This window comes from Molothrus ater, chromosome 25 (genome assembly GCF_012460135.2).
Source record: "Molothrus ater isolate BHLD 08-10-18 breed brown headed cowbird chromosome 25, BPBGC_Mater_1.1, whole genome shotgun sequence".
Taxonomy (NCBI): domain Eukaryota; kingdom Metazoa; phylum Chordata; class Aves; order Passeriformes; family Icteridae; genus Molothrus; species Molothrus ater.
This window is the reverse complement of record NC_050502.2, coordinates 1,796,217-1,818,135: the sequence shown is the minus strand read 5'-3', so window position 1 is coordinate 1,818,135 and position 21,919 is coordinate 1,796,217. Positions and strand designations below refer to the sequence as shown.

Genomic DNA, 21,919 nt, shown 5'->3' with positions numbered 1-21,919 from the left:
TGATCTCCCAGATTTCCTGCCAGTGCCAACAGCTTTCATCTGCCATCAGCTCCTCCTCATCCTTGCCCAGCAGCTCTCTGCACCTTGGTTTCCCACTGCCTGCACCTTCCTTCCCCAGCCTGCTCTCAGAACTCAGAATTTCAGGATCCCTGGACTCCACAGTGGTTTTCAGTCCCTCTGGAGCAAGAGACCACTTGGCCATACACCAAAATCCTGCTGTCCTTGGGATGGGGACGCCCAGGACCCACCACAGGCACCAGGAGGAGCCTGATGCCCTGACTGGGCTGGCAGGGGCTGCCCTGGTGCTGTGCTGCAGAAGGCCAGGCAGAATTTGGGGAATGTTCTCTGTGGCCTGAATTTCCCAGGTCCTTTCCCCTGTGTCTGTGTCCTTGAGGGTCTGTGGGGGTGCCCAGGACACAGCACAGGCACAGGAGGAGTCTCGTGCTCTGTGTGGTTCCTTGCTCACCCAGGTGCTGCCTCTGCCTAGCACCAGTCACATCAGCTTGTCCCTGAGCCTGAGGGATGCTGGGGCTCTGCCTGCCCTTCCCCTTCTCCCCAGTTCCATCTTACTCTTTGTTCTGTGTCTGTGTTCTCTCCTTGTGTCCCTCCCTGCCTCCCCTCTGCTGACTCTCTTGTTCTCTCTCTCCACAGACCATCCTGGCACCCAGTGGTGGCTTGTACTGCCTGGGTGGGGGCTGTGATGGCACTGTAGGTACCAGCTGTGTGTGCCTGCATCCCTCCCTGCCCCTGCCAGCCTTTGCATGTGCCCTGTGTGTCACTGAGGGCACCACAGCCGGCTCCTCCCTCTGGGCTGTGACTCTGCCCTGGCTGAGGGGGACTGGGGTGACCCCACACACACAGACACCCTTCCCACCCTGCACAGCCAGGGGACATGGGCAGCACCCCCAGAGACACCTCTCTTCAGCCCTCCTTGGTTAAAGTCCTGCTGGGACATTCCCAAAACTGCCCTTCCCAGCTCTCATTAACCCTTCCTGTGCTGGAGCCCACCCTACACCTCACCCTACAAACACAGGACGTGCTGGGCAAGACCCTGGTGGGTCTAAGGCTGTCTGTGGTGGCCCTGTGACCCTCAGGGCTCTCCCAATCCATGTGGCAGCATGCCTTCCTTCCTGCATGATCCCAGAGTCAGAGGGTGAGCCTGAGGGACTGGGGAGATGGGGAGAGGAGCCAGGGGGAGAAGTGCCAGCACACTCTGCAGTCTGATCCTGGGTGCAGGCAGGGGCACCATGGCTGCTGCCTGGGGTTGGCATCTCTTTGCCATTCCTCCCCCCAGGACCTGGAATCCCTGCCTTGAAAGCCTGGGGGCCCCAGCACTGTCTGTCTGTCCTGCAGGACCCTGATGACAACTCCCGTGTCTCCATCACTTTTTTCCGGCTCTTCCGGGTGATGCGGCTGGTGAAGCTGCTGAGCAGGGGGGAAGGTGTCAGGACCCTCCTGTGGACCTTCATCAAGTCCTTTCAGGTCTGTCAGGAGCTCTGCTCCCCTCCCAAACACACACATGCCTGGGAGCATGAGCAGCCTGTCCTCACCAGGTGTGATAGAAGGGTTTCCTCAAGCCAGGTCTCATAAGCTCTTGGAGATCTATATCACACCCAAGATAGCTCAGCTACCTCAGAAGGCATCAAATCAGCAGGATGGCTTCTGTGGTAGTGTTGGAAACAGAAAAGTTTTAATAAAAGGCAAAATAACAAAACTCTTTACAGAGAAAAACTGAGCCAAGTGCAAGAGGTTCTTGCTCCTGGTAAAACACCTCACAAAAGCCATTATTTTCTTTGTTCTTTTCTTTTTCTAGTAAATTGCTCAGGTGGCACTTTTTGGCTCCTGTCCAATTGGTTATCCTTAAGTTTGAGGTGAAGTTCCCCAATGTCCTATGAAGTGTCTTTTTACCTAATTGAGGAGAGAAACTTCAGGGTTTTTTCCTTTTTAAGAAGACAAAGGATAATTTGTCACTCTGTCACCAAGGGGCACATTCCTATTCAGGCAGAGGAGAAAGCTCCAGTGCTCCTGCTGGCCTCAGGCTGGGCTGGGGCTGGTGGTGTGCAGAACATGGCTCCTGTGGGTGGGAAGGTGACAGCTCTGGGAGTCAGAGCTGGCCAGGTGCTGGCAGTACCTGCTGGGCACGTTTGTCCTGCTCCCAATGAACCGGGCTCTGCACCAGGTGGGTACTCAGGGAACGCTGCAGCATCTGCTCACAGCCTGAGCTGGGCACTGCCCGCAGCCCTGGGCTGTGCTGAGCCCCTGTCCCAGCCACAGAGGCCAATGGGGGCTGGCAGGAGGGTGTGAGAGGAACAGGTGAGCTGTCCCCTCCCCACACAGGGACAGGTAGAGCTCCTGCAGCACCTGCAGAGCCCAGGCCCTGTCCCTGGGCTGTGTCTCACCCAAGCCATGGTCCTTTTGTCACAGGCTCTGCCATACGTGGCCCTGCTGATTGTGATGCTTTTCTTCATCTATGCTGTGATTGGGATGCAGGTGAGGGGCACGGGCCAGGGGGTGGGAATTGATCTTCATCAGATGCCCTGAGCCTGATGGCACTGGGGAGGCGGGACAGGGAGGGACTGGTTCCTCTGTTAGGCTCTTTCTGGGACTTTGCACATGATGGGACCTGTTTACCCTGGTCTGCAGGGGTGTTTGCCACCCCAGCAGCCTCCTCCTGTCCCTGGGCTGCAGCTGGGGCGCATGGCACAGAGCACTTTGGGGGTCAGTGGCACAATCCAGTGGCACAAACCATTGGCACAATGCAGTGCCACCAGTGCTTGTCCTGGTTCAGACCTTGTCTCTGTGGCCCAGATGAAGTGCAGTTGTAGTCAGGGGTGTTTTCAGCACTGGCAGGAATGTCCAAGAGCACCCACATCCAATCTCAATCTCTTTTGGGGATGCCCAAAGCCAAATAATCCAGAGGAAGTGGAGCTCAGGCACCAGGGGATGTTTGGTGCCAAGGAAAGGATGGCACACTGCAGACCTGCCACTGTCATTTACAGATGTTTGGGAAGATTGCCATGGTGGATGGGACCCAGATCAACCGAAACAACAACTTCCAGACCTTTCCACAGGCCGTGCTGCTGCTCTTCAGGTCAGTCTTGTCCTGCCATGTGAGCAGCTCCAGAAGGCTCTGAGCCTGTGGGAATGCCCAGCTTGGAGTGGGGAGGACCAGAATTTCAGTAGCTGATTTCTTTTTTGTCCCACAGGAAGGTCTCCTGCAGCAGTGGGAGCATTTCAGGAGAGGCTGTGGGTTTCTTGGGGTGGCTGCTGGAGAGAGGGGCATTTTGGGGTTGCTGTTCTGAGTATTTCCTTCCCAGACTGGATTTTAGTTTGTGAATTCTGAGGAACCTCATGGGAAGCAGGAGCTCAGCCCGAGGCTTTCCTTGACTCCAGACACTTTTTTTGGAGCTTTCAGTGGCCCTATAGCAGCAAGGCCAGAATCCTGACTGCTCCTTTTTTTGTTCACAAACAGCTTTTTGCCAAGGATTCAGTCAAAACACCAATTACTAATGTAAACCTGGGTGGCCTTCACCTAGCACTAGCTGTTCTTGTGTTGTTGCACTGATACCTCATGCCCTTACAAGATTTTCCTCCACTCTTCCTGGAGTGGATCTGCCATTGGTTTGCTCCAAGGGGCTGCCCACGTGCTTCTGATAATATGAACATTTATGGGCAGTGTTACAAATCAAAGCTGCTCTTTAACTGGCATTCTGAGGCATTGTTTCACCAAAAGCAGCTGGTAGTTATTAGTTCTGCTCTCTACCTAGTGTTTTGCTAAGGTGGGAATCTTATTTCTTTGATTTTTGAAAACTCCAGTATATTATGCCGGCAGAGGGTTTGGATTTCCTTACAAAAGCTTGTGTTTCCCATTCCCCTGTGTGCTGGGCTGGCCTGAGCCCTCCCTGCATGCCAGGGACCAGCAGGTGTGCCCTGTCCCCAGGTGTGCCACGGGCGAGGCGTGGCAGGAGATCCTGCTGGACTGCAGCTACGGCCGGCGCTGCGACCCCGAGTCCGACTACGCCGAGGGGGAGGAGTACACCTGTGGCACTGGCTTTGCCTACTTCTACTTCATCAGCTTCTACATGCTCTGTGCCTTCCTGGTATGCATCTTCCATAGTTTGGTTTCTCCAAAGTGTCTGGTCTTATTTGTAAGGCTGTCCTTTGAAACTTGTTTCTGTTTCCATTTCTCTCTCAGCCATGTCTGTCCTATTCCATGGCATTTCTAAGTCAGCATTTCTTATCTCAAGGTTTACATATCTTATCTCAAGGTTTGCATACAGATACACACTATGTGAGCTTGTCAAGCTTTGAGATTTCTCTACAAAGCCATTTCCCACAGTGTGCTGGCTCCCTTTGGCACCCCTGTCCTGCCTGGGCAGCCATGGGGTTGGGAGCTGTGGGTCCTATGGGGTGAGCCCCTGAACCTGCCCCTGGGGACATCCCCCCCAGCCCACCCACCCAGCCATGCTGTAAACTGACCCTGCCCTCCTGGGGCACCCCAGATCCCTTTTAGTGTCTTCCCACAGCCTCTGTGTGCTGCCTTCCAGATGTGTTTGTGCTGGCCTCAGCAGGGGTGGAGAGGGATGAGATGCTGATGTCCATATTCTTTCACATGACCTGCTTGGGCAGGAGGCTCCTCTCTGCATGGGAACACCCTCACTCAGCATCCTCTGACTGCAGGACATCCCAGAACACATCTGCCCTGTTTTGTAGCTGCTCTCTCTCCCCTGGTTGGGTCCTTCCCATCCCTTCCTCTGCCCTCAGATCATTAACCTCTTTGTGGCTGTCATCATGGACAACTTTGACTACCTGACACGGGACTGGTCCATCCTGGGGCCCCATCACCTGGATGAGTTCAAGAGGATCTGGGCTGAGTACGACCCCGAGGCCAAGTGAGTGAGGCTGGGTGGGTGGGTGGGCAGCATGGAAGGGGTGTGTGGTGCTTTCTGGGGTCCCCCATTGAAGGGAGGAAATTATGAATCTGACTCCATGTTTTCAGAAGGCTAATTTCTTATTTTATTTTATTTTATTTTATTTTATTTTATTTTATTTATTTTATTTTATTTTATTTTATGACATTGCATTGCATTGCATTATATTACATTATATGATATGATATGATATTATGCTATACTAAAACTATACTAAAGAATAGAGAGAGGGTACAGACAGAAGGCTAAAAGATAATAACAAGAACTCATGACTGTCTCTTCAGGGTCTGACACAGCCTGACTGTGATTGGTCATTAAGTTAAAACAATTCACATGTTGGATAAACAATCTCCAACCACATTCCAAAGCAGCAAAACACAGGAGAAGCAAATGAGATAATTATTGTTTTCCTTTTTCTCTGAGGCTTCTCAGCTTCCCAGGAGAAGAATCCTGGGCAAAAAGGATTTTTCAGAAAATGTGATAGCGACAGGGGTGTTCCATGGAAGGGACACATGCAGGCAGGGTGAGCTGTGGCATTGCCTGTGAGCCAGCTCCCAGCATCTCAGAGGTTCATGTGGACTTGCCAGAATTGGTCCAGGTCTGATAAAAGCCATCAGGAGATTTGGGACCATAAGACTTCCAGCTCCCTCTCCATCCAGCTGTGGTGAGGCTGCTTGTGGGAACCCAGGACATCCCTCTGGCTGTCCTGAGCAGCCCAGACCCCTGCCAGGGGGCTCAGAGACCCTGGCACAGAGCCCAAGATGCCCCTGTGGTTTTGATTATGACCCATGGAGCAAATTACCAACCTTAGATGAAGACCAGCAAGCCACAACAGTTTAGGTAGAATGTTAGTGATGTTATCACGGGGTGGAAAAGTCGATTTTGGGGTTTTTAGAATGGGGGTTCAGGGGCCAAGATGGAGGGAACGGGGTGTGTCCAGCCTTTCTCCTTCTTCTTCTTGGCCTCCATCTTCTGCTGTGATGGTGGCACTGACAGATTGGTTTAGAGTAGAAGCTCACTGTCTAACACAGGTGATAGGTATTGGAAAGTAATTGTAAATATTGTACATGTAGTTTTTAGTATAAAGACATAACCCTGCCCTGGGGCAGGCAGAGTGCCTGGAACTGTCCTGCTGGATGAACCTGGGCAGGACAGGAGAAAATATTTTATAGATAAGATAAAATAAACAACCTTGAGACCGAGAAATGAAGAGCCCTGACTCCTTCTTTGAGCACCAGGCTGGGAAAAGAGACTTTCCAACTTTTCTCGGGGTCACTGTGAGCAGCTAAAGATCCCAACAGCTGCCAACCTTTCCCATGGCACTGCACCCTTTACCTGCTCCCTGGGGCTCAGCCCCCAGAGCAGCTCCCCAGGGCACTGCCAGTCAGCTCTGCTGCCCCTCTGCTGTTTCCTCTGCAGGGGGAGGATCAAACACTTGGATGTGGTGACTCTGCTGAGGCGTATCAACCCTCCCCTGGGCTTTGGGAAGTTCTGCCCACACCGTGTGGCTTGTAAGGTAAGAGCCAAGGTGGTGATGAGGTGTGTGAGCACAGGGACGATGTAGGAATGTGTCCCCTGTGGATGGAGGGACCAAATTATTCTTTGTCTGCTTAAAAAGACAAAAAGCCCAGAAGTTTCTTTCCCAAATTAAGTACAAAGACACCTCATAGGACCTTTGGGACTTCACCTCAGACCTGGGGCTGTCTGATTAGACAGAGGCCAAGAGGTTCTCTCCTAGAAAAGGAGAGAACAAAGGAAATAATAGTTTTTGTGGGGTGTTTTAGCAGGAGCAAGAACCTCTTGCCCCTGACTCAGTTTCTCTCTATTATGGCTTTATTATTTTGCCTTTTATTAAACCTTTCTCTGTTTCCAACACTACCTCAGAAGCCAACCTGCTAATTTTATACCATTCTGGGTAGCTGAGCTATCTCAGGTGTGATGGGTTTCTCTGAGAGCTCATAAGCCCTGGCTCAAAGAGAAACACATCAGGACACCTTCCCCAAGCTGTCCCCGTGTCCTCCTGGCAGGCTGAGAGCAGAGCAGATTATACTCTGCTCTGACCTCTCCTTTTTAATGAGGGGGTGATTTGGGGGGCAAGGAGAGGTGCAGAGCTGACAGAACTGACAGGCCTGAGGTGGTTCAGCTCCTGAAGATCAGGACTTACCTGTGCTCACCTCCTACTTCAAAGGGGTGGCCCTGATGGGCTGGCTCTGCCCTCCCTGCAGGGCACCCCCAGGCCACACTGCAGCTGCTGCACGATGTGGCCACATCAGCTGGGCTGTAGGACTTGGTTCCAAGTGCTGATGGTGCTTAGGGAGAAGGAAACCCCAGCTTTCTTAGCAGAAATACACTTCTCCTGGCTTAGCTCATTCTGAACAAATCTGTGTGAAGCTCGTGTGTAACATGCATGGGCAGGAGCTCAGGCACTGGTGTAATCCCTCCTGGGTTTTGGGCAAACACATCAGATTTGATCCCCAGACTCCTCACAGCAGCTGGAACATGTTTTGGAGTGGGGAGTGCAATGCAAAATTCCCCCCATGTCTCTGAAAGCAGCTGGGGGGGTTCAGCCTGGAGAAGAGGAGGCTCAGGGGGACCTTCTTGCTCTCTACCACTCCCTGACAGGAGGCTGAAGCCAGCTGAGAGTTGGTCACTTCTCTCAAGTAACAAGTGACAATCCAAGAGGAAACAGTCTGAAGTTGCACCATGAGAGGTTTAGGATGGATATTGGGGAAAGTTTTCTTACCAGAAGATTGGTTGGGCTCTGGGACAGGCTGTCCAGGGCAGTGGTGGGTTTCCACCCTAAAGGGATTTAAAAGCTGTGTGGATATGATGCTTGTGTCCATGGTTTTTCTGGTGGCCTTGGCAGTGCTGGGGGAGTGGTTAGACCTGATAATCTCCCAGATCTTTTCTGACCTGAACAATTCTGTGATCCCATGATTTTCTCCATGGCACCCATGCCCCTGTAGGTTATTTCCCTCTGTGATTCCATGATTTTCTCCATGGCACCCATGCCCCTGTAGGTTATTTCCCTCTGTGATTCCATGATTTCTTCCCATAGCACCCATGCCCCTGTTATTTCCCCCAGGGGAGCACTGACTTTAACCCTCAATCCATGGAGAAAGTTTCCCAGACTTCAAGATAGACTGGAATCCACAAAAGTGTGAAATAGATTATAGAGAGCAGTGTAGGTGAATCACTTGGTGAGAAATTGAGGTTTTGGGATTTTTAGTGTGTTGTGGATGGAAGCAAGATGGAGGGCACAGGGTGTGGTCCTGGGTTTCTTCTTCCTGCTTCTTCATCCTTCCTCTTCATGGGTTTGGGTGGCATTTTGTAATTGGGCAGAAAAGTCCACATTGTGGGCTCTGTGGGATCAGTTATTGGGTTAAAAGGGAAAATAATCTAGGTGTCAGCTCTTAATTGGATAGTTTAGCCTTAAAAGACCTTGGAACAAGAGATTGTTGGCCATTTTGTGCCTTCTAAGGAAAAGCTGCAGAACTCACAGTAGTGAGACTGTTTTACTGATAAGAAATAATGAACACCTGAGTCCAAACATGAACAATCCTCTCAAGTGCCTTCAATCCAGACCCAGAGAAACCCACAACTGGTACCCCCACAGTGTCCAATAACCAAATCACTCTCAGTAAACAATCTCCATAACACATTCCACATGTGCCAAACAACAGGAGCAGTGAATAGAGATAAGAATTCTTTTCTCTTCTTCTCTGAGCTTCTCACTGCCTTCCCCAGGAGGAATCCTGGGAGGGAGAATCATGTCTCTCTCTGCTCATAGAATGTGAATGCCACAGCCCCTGGGCAGGCCAGGCAGGGAGCCTGGGGCTGCCAGGCTGCTGTGGCCCTGCTGACAGGGTTGGTTTGCTGTGTGTGCAGCGCCTGGTGTGCATGAACATGCCCCTGAACAGCGACGGCACCGTCACCTTCAACGCCACCCTCTTTGCCCTGGTGAGGACAGCCCTCAAGATCAAGACAGAAGGTAAGCAGGGATCCTGGCTGCCTCTACAGCCTGACAGGGAACCTTCCTTGAGAATTTCCCTTGTTTGACCTGCACATAGATTGAGTTTTGTTGTTGTCTGGGACAAACTGAATAACCACCATTCATTAAATTCAAATAGAAGACATTCACTGTCAACATTCCAGCGTTGCCTCAAACAGGAGAAAGTGCACATTAAGTTTGGAAGGAAGGACAGAGTGATAGAGCATGATGAAAATTTTCCACTGTGCATGAAAACCAGCCACATGGCACCTTTTAATGGAAATCGAATGGTGTTAAGCTAAAAGAGAGCTAAAAAGAGTGCTTCATTCTTCCAGGAGCTGAGGATTGGCAGTGAAGATGTTGAGATTCAGGAAAAAAACTGGTTTAAAACAGATGGGAGGACAAATTGTGGTTACTGCATCTGTCCACAGCTGGTTTTTACAATTATCAATACCATAACATTAGAACTGTCCTCCATTGTATAGGAACAGGTATGGTGCAGTTCCTTCACTTAGAAAAGCCCACTTTCTGTAACTGGATGTGGGTCACCCCACTGGCCAGGGAACTCAGGCACTCTCTGTGGGGTCAGATCCTGTGGACAAACCCCCAGCCCTGCTGTTATTGCCCATCCCAGGGAGGGCAGAGCCCCTGGGTGCCTGCATGGGATGCTCAGCCCAGGCTGGAGGATGTTATCAGCTGATGGCTGATATGTTATCAGCTGATGGCCACGTGTTGCAGCCCTGAGGAGCAAACCAGTGCCACCAGTGCCACCTCAAACAGCTCAGGAGTGGGGCTGCTCCAGCTGCCATCATTTTAATTTAGCTTAGGAGAGGAGCTGCTGCCCTGCACAGAGCTGAGGTGGCTCCTGAAGATCAGGACTTTCCTGTGCTTCCCTCCTGCTTCAAAGTGTGGCAGGGATGGGCTGGCTCTGCCCAGAGCCCTCATTGCAGGGACTCCCAGTCCTCTGAATTTAGCTGTGCTGGGGAGGAGCTGCTTTCCTTCACCCCCTCCTTGCCAGCAGCAGAGTTTGCTGAGCTGTGCTGTGTGTCCCAGCAGCTTGTTAAGGGAATAAATCAGGCAGGACTCCTTCCTTCATGGTGGAAAAAAGCTCCTTCTTTATTCACATAACTGGTTTTTATACAGCTTTACAGACCTTGTGGGGGACTCCAATTGGTGAGGAGCATTCTTGCCAGTTACTTTTATTGGTTAGCAATAAGTTGTTCTCCTGTATTGATTGGTCACTCAAGCCCCCAGTGTGTACATGCAGGAAAGGTTGTTTGTGAGAGATAGTTTTTATTTTTCTATCTAACAGTATAAAAACACTTTATACAGGTGCAAGTTGTTTTTTATGCAGGAATAGATTGTTATGTTAATGAACTGCTCACACCAGGATTGCTCTCACATGGGAACTTGCAAAGGGCTAGCCTGACAAGGCCAGCCACTGATTTTAGGAGAGCAGGCTTGATTTGATGAAGCCTTTATGATTTTTACCTTACTGCAGCCCTTGTCTGTGTGCCTGTGCTGTGGCAGGGCCAAGGCAGGCACTGGTGGGCTCCTGGGACCAGTTCTTCCAGCAGTGCCATGGGGCTTCCCTCTGCCTGGGGTGGGACCCTGGCAGCCTGGGAGGAGCACAGGAGACCTTGGAGGTAAACTGGGATTTCAGGAATGGTGAATTCTGTGGGAGCACCGAAGGGGAGGTCAAAATCTGTGAAGTGTTCTGGCTGAAATCAAAGCCTTGCTCTCACTAAGCTCAGCTTTGTTGGGTGGGGAGACAGAGGAGCTGTCACACCCTCCTGAGGGGGCCAGGTGTTCACAGGCTCTGTCTTCACTCCTGTTCACACCCCTGGGAATGAACTGCTCTGTCCTGCTGGCTTTCCTTGCAGGAGCGTGCTCTTTGTTGACAGAGTGACAAAATTATTCTTTGTTCTTTTAAAAGGAAAGAAGTTAAAAAGTTTTTTTCTCCGATTAAGTGAAAAGACATTTCATAGGACTTGGGGGACTTCACCTTAAACTTAAGGATAGCTAACTGGACAGAAGCAAAAAAGTCTTGCTTGGGCAATTTAGTAGAAAAAGAAGTGAATAAAGAAACTAATTGCTTTTGTAGAGTGTTTTACTAGGAGTAAGAACGTTTAGATTTTGGCTCAGTTTTTTTTTTTGTTATTTTGCTTTTTATTAAAATTTTCTGGTTTTAACACTGCAACAGAAGCTATTTTGTTGATTTTTATGCTTCTAAGGGTAGCTGAGTTATTTTAGATGTGTTAAAGGCCTCTGAGAACTTATTAGACCTGGCTCCAGGAGGCTGTTATAACATTTCCTCACAGGTAATTTTGAACAGGCCAATGAGGAGCTCAGAGCTATTATCAAAAAAATCTGGAAACGAACCAGTATGAAGCTTTTGGACCAGGTCATCCCACCCATTGGAGGTATGTCCCCAGGTGTCCCTCCCAGGGGGACACAGCAGCTCCTGCTCAGGGTCCCACTGCTGCAGCCACGGGGATCCTGGCACAGGCAGAACCTTCACGTGGGTTTCACCATGGTGTTGGTTTCCTCCCTCCAGATGATGAGGTGACAGTGGGCAAATTCTATGCCACTTTCCTGATCCAAGAGCACTTCAGGAAGTTCATGAAGCGCCAGGAGGAGTATTATGGGTACCGGCCCAAGAAGAACGCTGTGGAGATCCAGGTGGGTGTGTGGGTGCTGCTGGAGGGGAGGGGCTCCCTGGAGGAGGCTTCCCCCAGCCTGGGGGACTCAGAGCTGCAGGGAGCCTGTGCCTCATGTCTGGAGGTGAGGTGGCCCAGGTGAACCAGCACTGAGCTGGCCATGAGTCCCCAGCACTGAGGGGACCCCAGTGTGACCTTGGTGTGCAGGTGACTCAAAGCAGAGGAGGGCTTTGACTCTCTGCTCCATTCACTCCAGTGTAGAGAGGGCTTGGCAGGATCTGGTGCCTCACCAAGGAGTTTTAACACCTGGAAAGTCCCACCCCAGACCATTGTCTGTGCCAAATACTGCTCATCCCAGTCTGTTGTCATTATATTACAAAGGTTCTATTGTCATTATATTGCAAGGGTTCCATATTGCTAGAGTTTCGTGCCTCCTTGATGTTTCTCATAGGCAGCTCCTCTAGCACTGACTCTTTCTTCTTCTCACAGCAGCCAAATGACTCAGTTCCCCTCAACCAGCCAATCCACTCTTTTATAACACTCTTTTTATTGGCTACAGCTGTGGCCTGTTAAAATCAGGCCTGCTCCTAATCTTTAATAATTAACCCAGCTGGAACTCTTTAGGGGATAAGATTGGTTTCTATACTACCTTTATTTACTTTTATTCTATCCCCCTACAGCAGTCCTCACCCACCTGCTCTGCTCTAGTCCCAGGGCCTTGTCCCTGCTCTCCCCCAGCTCCATGTTCCTGGTGTTGTCTCAGCCTCACAGAGCACCAGGGGAGGGGGGTACACGTGGCTGACCTTGAGTGGGACCCCTGCAGCCAGAGAAGCCTGCACAGCAGGCCCAGGGGCGGCTGGCAGAGGGTTTCTGTGCCTGGCAGGAGGCTGGGATGTCCCTAGGCTCTCCTGACTTTGTAGGGAGGAAATCACCTGAGGAGATAAAAGAGCAGGACCCAAAGGTGCAAAACAAGGAAAAGAGCCAGGCCCCAGATCAGGGACAGAGGCCCAGCCTGCCCTTGGCTGTCACCTCCATCAGGGTATTCCCTTTTGGGGACAGCATGAGCCCAGAGACTGTGGGACAGCAGCAGCTCAGGAGCAGGGCCACCAAGCACAGCCAGCTGCAGGCTGTGACCCATGGTCTGTCCTTGGCAGGGGGAGAGTGCCTCACCATGCCTCCCTCTCCAAAGAGCAAGGGGAGGGTGGTGGGCTCACCCAGCCCTGCCTTCCTGTCCCCCCAGGCTGGGCTGAGGAGCATTGAAGAAGAAGCTGCTCCCGAAATCCATCGGGCCATTTCTGGGGACTTGACTGCAGAGGAGGAGCTGGAGAGAGCCATGGTGGAGGCTGCCCTGGAGGAGGGGATTTACAGGGTGAGTTCAGCCTCAGGGCACAGCACAGTTTGGTGTCCCACCAGCCCTGATTTCAGAGTGCTGGTGGGTAAGCTTGGCTGCTAGCTCTGGGGGACATTCTGCAGGGTGTGGGCCACAAGGATGAGCAGCACTTCTGTCCTTTCTGGGAGCATCAGGACATCCTGGTGGTGGCATCTTGGGCAAGCTGCTCTCTGCCTCAGTTTCCCCTCTGTGAAAGGAGCCAGCCCATGTGCCTGGCAGGGCTGTGCTGGATATTTACCTGCTGATTTGGAGGTTCTCACTCACATCTTATGCCAGGCTCAGGTGGGAGAGCTCTGGTGTCACAGGAACTGATTCACATCCCATCCCTGGGAGCCTCAGAGACAGTGTGGGCAGCTGTGGGGTTGCAGAGTTCCTTCTGTGTCCCCAGGTGCCACCACCTCAGGCTGTCCCACAGAGGTGACAGGATTTGTCACAGGCTGGCTCATCCCAGTGCTGCTTGTCTTGGTTTGAACAGAGAGGGGTCTGGTGAGGAGGACAGGAGCCTTTCTTGAAATAGAAAATGCAAACCCTCTCTCTCTTATTATAATTTTGAAATCAAGGGGCTCTCAGGCAAAGATATGGGAGCAGGAATAGCAGTTCTTTACTAGGAAAATTAAAAATATGAATAAAATAGTACAAAAGAAACCACTGCCAGAGTCAGAGCAGTCCCTGTCCCCTGTGTGTCAGGGGGTGGCACAGCCCCATCCCATGGGGGCTCAGCCCTCCTGCAGTGCCAGCTGTGGCTCTGCTGGAGCAGGGATCCTGCACAAGGGGGGAGTTTTCCTCTGCAGCTCCAGGGCTGCTGAAGATGGGCCTGGGCTCCCTCTGGCAATGCAGGGCAGCAGAAGCTGCTCCTCTGGCAATGCACTGGGCAAAGGCTGCTGTGCTGTGCCAGGCTCAGATTGTACCCAGGTAGGAATGCTTGGCTCCTCCCCTGGGCGGAGCATCTCCCCATGGGATGATGGAATTAGATCAGCCATGCAGGGACACTCCCTGGCCATGGACAGAAGATAATTAATAATTAATGGCCCATGGACAGAAGAGATCTCCTGGAGGGAGGATGGGTTGTGGGAGAGATAAGGAAAACTGCCCAATGAACAGAGGATAACTGCCCCACCTCTGACAGATGGGAAATAGAATACACACTCCCATTTCCCACCTAAGACCCTGCTGCATGGCCATCAACCCTCAGTGCCTCAGTTTCCCCACCTGGGTAGTGAAGCTTTGGGGACCCTGTGTTCTGCAAGGCCTGAGCAGAGCAATCCCTGTTTCAATGTGGGAATGGCCCCAGAGCAGCCTGGAGCTCCAGGCTCCCCCTGATGCCCTCCCTGTTGGTTGCAGAGAACAGGTGGCCTGTTTGGCCAGGTGGACAGCTTCATGGAGCCCAGCAGCCCACTGCAGCCCCAGGTGGCCAGCCAGAGGCCCCTGCAGTTCACTGAGGTGGGCACTGAGGACCTCGACTCTCCTGTGTTCCTTGATGACTTCCCCCAGGAGGCCAACACCAACATCAACAATGCCAACAGCAGCAGCTGGCTGCAGGGGTAAGGGGCTCGGGCGCCGTGTGCAGGTGAGGAGGGCAGTGCTGGCCCTGCCACTGCCTGCCCTGGGGCTGTCCTGCCTGCACCCTGGCCTGCCCAGGGCTCCCATCCCACCATCCTTCATCTCAGTGCCATGAGCATGGAGGTGGCAGCGGGGCTCCAGGGGTTGCAGGAATCTCCCCTGCCCCTCACCTGCCAATCTCTGAGGGCCAAGGCCCAGGCTGGGCCACCAGCATGTGCCAGGGCACAGGTAGAAGGGACAAAAATGACCAATGTAAGAGATGTATTAGTCCTGCTTCTTGGGGTCTCCACCCTGTTCATCCATCCCAGTTGTCCCTACGGGTCTGTCCCCCAGGCTGGGGAAGGTGGGAGGGCTGCACCCCAGGTGGAGCTGGCTCAGTGTGTGCCCCCAGCCAGGCTGACCCACCTGCCTGTCCCTGCCAGGGTGCACTATGAGGATGAGGTGCTGAGGAAGGCGCTGCCAGCAGCACGCAGGCGCCCAGGCCTGGGGTGAGTCTGGGCTTTGTTCTTCTTCTGGGGCACTGGGACCAGGCCAGGGCCAGGGCAGGGGGAAGGGGCTGATGGTGCTGGTGGAAGGAGGAGGTGCAGGCCCCAGAAAGTTTGCTGAGAGCACTGAGCGCAGCAGGATCTCTCTGGAGAGCTCCAGGAGACCCTTCTCCTTCCTTCCACCCTTTGAGGTGATCAAACATGGAGACTGCCTCAGCTTGGGGAGCACTGGCCATCCCAGACCAGATGTTCATTTCGTTAAACAGGGACTTTGGGTGCTGCTGGACTCCTAAATCCTTTATTTCCCCCAGTCTAGCGAGCCTGCTCCCATCTCTGTCTGGCAGTGGTGTCCTTGCTCTTGTACCCATCTGATGGATGTTGAGATGCTAAAGGACAACAGGGCTGGAGAGGGGCTGGGAACACAAACCCTGTGAGGAAGCCCTGAGGGAGCTGGGGGTGCTCAGCCTGGAGAAAGGAGACTCAGGGGTGCCCTCATCACTCTGCAGCTCCTGAAAGGTGCCTGTGCTCAGCTGGGGCTGGGCTCTGTCTCCAGGAACTGACACAACCAGAGCACACAGCCTCGAGCTGTGTCAAGGGAAATACAGGTTGGATATTAGCAAAAAGATTTTACAGAAAGGGTGATAAAGTTCTGGAATGTTCTGCCCAGGGAGGTGGTGGAGTCACCATCCCTGGGTGTGTTTGACAAAGCCTGGATGTGGCACTGGGTGCCAGGGTTGAGTTGAGGGGTTGGGGCTGGGTTGGACTCGATGATCTTTGAGGTCTCTTCCAACCTGGTCATTCTGTGAATTCTGTGATGTCCCCACCTTTCCCTCCCACAGAGCAGAACCGCCCCATCCCCATGGAGATGCTGAGCAGGAGGAGAGGAGGGGGCACCTCTGGGGCTCTCTCATCACCAGGGCCACTCCTCCCCCAGCAGGTAAAAGGGGCAGTGCATGTCAGAGAGGATGTGTAATGTGGGGGACACAGGTGAGCCTCCCTCCCTGCCATCCTGGGACTCCTCCCTGCCATCCTGGCACAGCTGGGCTGGGAAGGAGCCCCTCTCCAGCCTCATTGGGTGTGTGTGGCAGCCATCTTGACATCTTCAGTGTCCTGCTTTTTATAAGCTACAAGAACATAAAATTTGGATGATTGGTTGATGATTTTTGATAATGGTTTATATTTTTGTTTGGTTTTTTTTGGGGGGGGGTTAGTTCTATGTTTGTTTTGGGGTGGTTATGGAATGATGATGGCAGTTGGTTGTTGTTTTTGATACTAGGAAATATAGAGGAAGGTTAAGTGAAAGGGTGTTGATGATAAAGCTCCAGCCTTGCTGGAGCTTTTCTCTTGGATCAGCCTGGAGATGGAATGGGCTCTCACCCTGCTGCTGTAACAGCTCCATGGGGAGCTCCTCAAACAGCTGGAACAGCTGGAAGCACATTTCTCTGGCTGCCCATCTGCCTCCAGAGCCAGGGCAGAAGGGGTGCATCAGATTTGCCCCCATGCTCCCTTTTCTGGCCACAGTGCCTCATGCCTGGCATGTGCCAGGGCTGGTTCCCTGCTCTCTGTTCATGTGGCCCTGCTGGTCCAATTCGGGGGTGCCCTGGACCCAGGAGCTCCAGCAGGATGGCATTGCCTGTCCAGGCACTGGGTAGGGACAGGGACAGACCCTGCAGCCCCCACACTGACATGGGAGAGATCTCCCCTGAGCTGTGTCCCAGCACATGGTTCAGCTCTGTGCTACTCTCACCCAGCTGCCCACAGAGGATGGCACCGTGACAGGAACAGCATCCAGCTCCAGGTTCCAGCAGAGAGAAACTGGTGAGCCAGGAGCATCCTCCACCCCAGCCATCACCTTCCTCATTCAGGAGGTAAGGCAAGGACACACTTGGCAGGGGGAACAGCAGGGATGGCAGGAAATTCCAGGGATACCATGCTTGTGCCATGGTGGGAGATTGGGGGGCAATCACCAGGGGAAGCTGGCAGTCACCTTCCCCTCATCTTCGTCCACCCTCAGGGAGGGACTCCCAGCTCCTCCTCAGAGTCCCCTCCTCTCATCTTCACAGCTCAGCCACAAGGACAGGCAGCAGCTGTGTGCCAGCACAGAGGGCACAGGGAGGAGAAGAGGGAGGGAGGGAGGGAGGGTGGGTGCCTGCAGCCAGGGCAGTGCCCAGGCTGAGCACCCAGGCTGTGCTCTCCTCCTCTGCCAGGCTCTGATCTCCGGAGGCCTCGGGGCTCTGGCCCAGGACTCGTCCTTCCTAGCAGTGACCAGGGATGAGATGGCAGCCAGCAGGCAGCTGCAGGTGGATGAAGTGGAGAAAGCAGCTGTGGAGCTGCTAAAGGGAAGAGAAACACTGCAGGGCACAAGAACTGGCTCTGCCCCTCTGGACACCTCAGCTGTGGCACCAGGCAGATCCCCAGGGCTCGGGGGATCTCCCTCCCAGAAGACCATCACTGCCACTCGCCTCTGAGCTGCCACTGCAGTGCCAGGGCTCTGTCTCAGGGCTGCAGGAGCAGAGCCACCCTGTTCCTGCTTCTGCCGGGGTCCTGAGCTGCTCTGGCCAGCTGTGGTGTCACTTTTGGGCCAGGTCTCTGGGATGCTGGTGCAGAACAGGACAGTGCTGTTCCACTGGACAGGTCATTAAAGTGTTCCTGCTGTGTGACTCTGGGTGCCCCTCCTGTCCTTCCTGCCTGCACAGCCAGTGGAGGGGGCTGCGAATGTGACACCATGTGTCACCAGAGCTGGCAGTGATCCACGTGGCAGCTCCAGTCAGTCATTTTGAGGTTGCCAAGGGCTCGGGGGATCTCCTGAAATCCCAGCAGCTGGAACCTGCATCCTCGTGTCTCTGCTGGAGCCTGCAGCCAAGTCTGGCCTGTGAGGAGGAGATGTGCCAGGGCTGGGCAGTAAAATGGGGCCTGGGGCCTTCTTGGCTCCCTGTCCCAGCTGTGTGTGGAATTGGGGCTGGGGCAGAGGTATGAAAGCATGTTTGAGCTGGGGCAGCAGCCCTGGGGCTGGCCAAGAGGAGAGCTGGACACTGTGAAGCCATTTCTGCCCCTTCCACACTGTGCTCTTGGGGTCAGGCATCCCTCCCTGTCCCTGGGAAGGTCTGGTTCAGCCCTTGACATCCATCCCAGAGCTCAGTGGGACCAGGAGAGTGTGAGCTGTTCCTGCAGTGCTCCCAGCTCTGCCTACTGGTGCTGAGCAGGCTGTTCCTCTCTGGGCTGCCCAGGGCACCCACAGTGCCCTCCATGGGATTGCTGAGCCCTGGGGCAGCCCCATCTCCCAGCCCAGCTCCTCAGTGGGATCTGGCTCCCCAGGGCCCCCAGCCCAGCCTAACTGGGAGCTGGGGGGCTCTTGATCACCTAATGTATATTAAAATACAGAGAGTGGATGGGTCCCAGGGGAGGAGCAGATCAATGAGGCAGCCTGCTCCCCAGCATGGCTTTTATTGACTCCATCAAGGAAACTGCAGAGCTCCAGCTGCAGCCTGAGCAGCAGAGCCAGACTGGTGCCTGCAGCTTCCCCCACTGCATGCAGCCAGCAGGGATGGGCAGTGTGGGGGACACTGCTGCACCCCTTCCTCTTGCTTCTGTGCCCTGGGGCAGGAGCCACCCCCCATTGACACCCACACCCTCACACACACACCCTGATGGGGTTGGCAGTTCAGTTCTGGCAGCTGCTCTGCCACGGGATGCCAAGGACACCATGGGGTGAGTGGTTGTGGTCTCCTGGTGGGTCTAGGGAGATGCAGGACTGCAGGTATCACTTGGGTGGTCACTGGAGGCTCTAAACATAAAGGGCGACACCGTGGTGGGGACAATAGCACCGTGGTGGGGGCTCTGCATCTCTGTGGCTGCACAGGGGATGATTTGCTCCATCCCAGGTACCTGTGTGGTGTGTCTTTCTTAAGCTGTTCCTGGCTGAACTGGGGGACAGGTGTCATTTGTGGTACATCTGGCATCTGGGTGGGTGTAGGAAGAGAAAAACATCATGGCAGTCACTGCCTCTCTCTGCCTGGAGCTTTAGTGGGGAAGAGTCCATCCTCAGGAAAACCAGCAGCTCAGAACTGCACCATGCACCAGGTGTCCTTGCAAACATGGGACAAAGAAAGAGGAACACCAGCTCCTCACATCCTTGCAGGAAGCCAGACAGGCCCTGTCCTGTCACCCCCATGATTCTGTACCAGCACAATTGTCCTGGGCCTTACCCATGCCAGCAGAGCCGAGGAGCTCCTGCAGGATGCAGAGTCCTGTGAGGGCACCACCCACGGTCCTGGCACCTTGGGAGGGGCAAACATGGGCATGGGGTGAAGGTACCCAGACTGCAGAGCAAGGGCAGGTGCTGGGCTCTGTGCTGGGCACAGCACTGCCTCACCAGCTGTTAGCCATCAGTGCTGGCATGTCCTGGCTGTCCCTCTCCCAGGATACAGCCTGGGCCCCTCCAAAGAAACCTCTGAGTGCCTCAGTTTGCCCTTGTGCTCCGTTGCTATTTGCCCTGATATTGACCCCAGCCTGCACAGCTGGGAGTGCCCTGCGGGTCCCACCCTGATGAAGATTCTTTCCTCTGCAGAGCCAGGGCCTGGCTGTGTCCGGCTGCCCTCAGCCCCAGCAATGTGAGTGCAGCTCAGGAAAGGCAGAACAGGGACTCCTTCAGCTCCCCAGTGCTTATCTGTCTCCAGCCCTGCTCTCTGACGCTCTCTGGATGTGTTTCCCTCCCCAGGGCAGCTCTGAGGATGGAGCCAGTGGCTCTGTGGGCACTGCCCTGTGCTGTGTGGGTGCCCACCTTGCTGTGCAGACCCCAGCCCTGCAGTAGGGACTGAGCACGCTGGGGAGCTCTGCTGGCACCTGACACCATCCTGGCACGCCACATCCTCTGAGGATAGACTGACCACAGCCTGGGAGAGCCCAAAGGGCTGCCAGGCCCCGGTCCCAGCTCCTCCAGGAGCTCCGAGCTCGGCCCCGTCCCTGCTCTGCTGCTCCACGGTGTCACCCCCCAGCACCAGAGGGGACAGGATCTGGGGGAGCCGAGGAGGAGCCGGAGCGATGCCAACCATGTGGAGACACGCGGGGCAGTCCGGAGCAGCCCCGGTACAGCCCCAGAGCAGCCCCTGGTACATCCCGGTGCACCCCGGTACACCCCGGTACATCCCGGCACACCCTGGTGCATCCCGGTGCATCCCGGTACAGCCCCCGTACACCCCGGTACATCCCGGCACGGCGCAGGCGGCAGCGGAGCCGCTGACCCGGCAGAGGGCAGCAGGGGCTGGCGAGTGTGAGTGTGAATGGGAGTGAGTGCGAGCTGTGGCCGTGTGTCCCTGTGCCCCTGTCTGTGCGTGTCCGTGTGTCCGTGTCCGTGTGTCCCTGTCCCTGTGACCGTGTGTCCCTATGTCCGTGTCCGTGTGTCCCTGTCCGTGTGTCTGTGTGTCTGTGTGTCCGTGTACCTCGGTATCCGTGTGTTCCTGTGTCCCTGTCCATGTGTCCCTGTGCCCGTGTGTCTCTGTCCCTGGGTCCTTGTGTCCCTGTCCCTGTGTCTGCGTCCGTGTGTCCCTGTTCGTATGTCCGTGTGTCTCTGTCCCTCTCCCTGTGTCCCTGTGTCCGTGGGTTCCTGTCCCTGTCCGTGTGTCCCTGTGTCTGTGTGTCCCTATGTCCCCTGTCCATGTGTCCGTGTCCCCCTGTGTTCGTGTGTCCGTGTCCCTGTCAGTGTGTCCGTGTGTCCCTGTGTCCATGTGTCCCTGTCCGTGTGTCCGTGTGTCCTTGTCCCCCTGTGTCCGTGTCCCCGTGTAGCTGTGTGTCCGTATGTCCGTGTGTCCGTATGTCCGTGTGTCCGTCTGTACCTGTCCCTATGTCCGTGTCCCCCTGTGTCCCTGTCCGTGTGTCCCTGTCCGTGTGTCCGTGTGTCCCTGTGTCCCTCTGTCCGTGTGTCCCTGTGTCCGTGTGTCCGTGTGTCCCGGCTCCGAGCGGTTCCCGCGCCCTCCGCCGCGTGCTCGCGGTCCGGCCCTGTGGGCGTTCCCGTTCCGGCCCCGCCCCGCACCTGGCCCGGCCCCTCCCCGTCGGCCGCCCCGCCCCTCCCGCCCCGCGGATGCTCCGGGGCAGCGGCGGCCGCGGTGCCGTGCGGGGCCATGGCGGCCCCGGACAGCTGCGTGAAGGTGGCCGTGAGGTGAGTGCGGGCACGGGCGCTTCCCGCGGGGCGGGCCGCGCGTTCCGGGCCGCGCGGAGCTCGGTGCTCCCGGCACCGGTTCCGAAAGGCGGGGCGGGCGCGGTAGCGGCGGCTGCGAGGCGGGGGGTGCTGCGTGCCCGGTCGGCTCCGACCCCCAGCCCGGGGCAGCGAGACCCCGCCGGGCCGGTCTGTGCCGCACCCCCACGGCCCCGCCGCTCTCCTCCCCACCCCCTCCGCACCGTTTCGGGATGTCTCCCCCCTCTCCCCACCGGCTCCGGCGCTGCCTTCCCTCCACCCGCCCCCACCGCTGGCGGAGGGCGAGGCCGGGACCCCCCGGCTCCTCCACCTGCAGAGCCGGCGGCCGCCCAGCCTGGGCAGCTCCCGGCTGCTGCGCGGGTGGCTTTGGCCGTCCGAGGTGTCACCGGGATGCCGGGCATTGTGGGGGCTCCCTGCCCGCCCCCCCCGCTGGGTGGTGGGAAGCGATGCGGTATCTCGGTGTCCTTTGTGCTGGGAACAATGCGCCTGCAGCCCCGCACCTCTCAGAGGAGCTGCAGGCGGCCTCGGAGCCCGCCGGGGTTCGGGGGGCTGCGGACCTCGGGGGGCGTGGGCCGGGCGAGGCCGAGCCCCGCGGGAACGGTGACACCCCCTGTGTCACCCTGGTCTTTTGTGAGCGCCATGCCCGGCCCGGTGCGCGGCGGCGGGGCTCTGCCGCTCCCTGCCCCCGGGAGAAAGGAGCCCCCGCCGAAAG

The 21,919-nt window shown here is 55.3% G+C and overlaps 2 protein-coding genes across 6 annotated transcripts in view; both read left to right on the top strand.

The window, feature by feature from the left end:
- Positions 1–17,671, top strand: part of CACNA1S (calcium voltage-gated channel subunit alpha1 S) — a 61,477-nt gene extending 43,806 nt beyond the window's left edge. The window contains 16 exon segments of the mRNA XM_054517261.1: positions 652–708; positions 1,354–1,482; positions 2,425–2,490; positions 3,000–3,091; positions 3,941–4,100; positions 4,765–4,892; positions 6,351–6,447; positions 8,820–8,922; positions 11,244–11,345; positions 11,480–11,604; positions 12,823–12,951; positions 14,314–14,513; positions 14,955–15,024; positions 15,862–15,954; positions 16,769–16,885; positions 17,225–17,671. Coding sequence (XP_054373236.1) covers positions 652–708; positions 1,354–1,482; positions 2,425–2,490; positions 3,000–3,091; positions 3,941–4,100; positions 4,765–4,892; positions 6,351–6,447; positions 8,820–8,922; positions 11,244–11,345; positions 11,480–11,604; positions 12,823–12,951; positions 14,314–14,513; positions 14,955–15,024; positions 15,862–15,954; positions 16,769–16,885; positions 17,225–17,485 — 1,929 coding nt within the window. The 3' untranslated portion in view covers positions 17,486–17,671.
- A 3,438-nt stretch (positions 17,672–21,109) lies between these two features.
- Positions 21,110–21,919, top strand: part of KIF21B (kinesin family member 21B) — a 59,606-nt gene continuing 58,796 nt past the window's right edge. For all 5 annotated transcript variants that reach the window (XR_004981633.2, XM_036398309.2, XM_036398308.2 and 2 more), the window contains exon 1: positions 21,110–21,171. Coding sequence is in view for 4 of the 5 variants with exons in the window: in XM_036398309.2 (XP_036254202.1) it covers positions 21,134–21,171 (38 nt within the window). In the remaining variant the exon portion in view is untranslated. The remainder of the gene's footprint in view (positions 21,172–21,919) is intronic.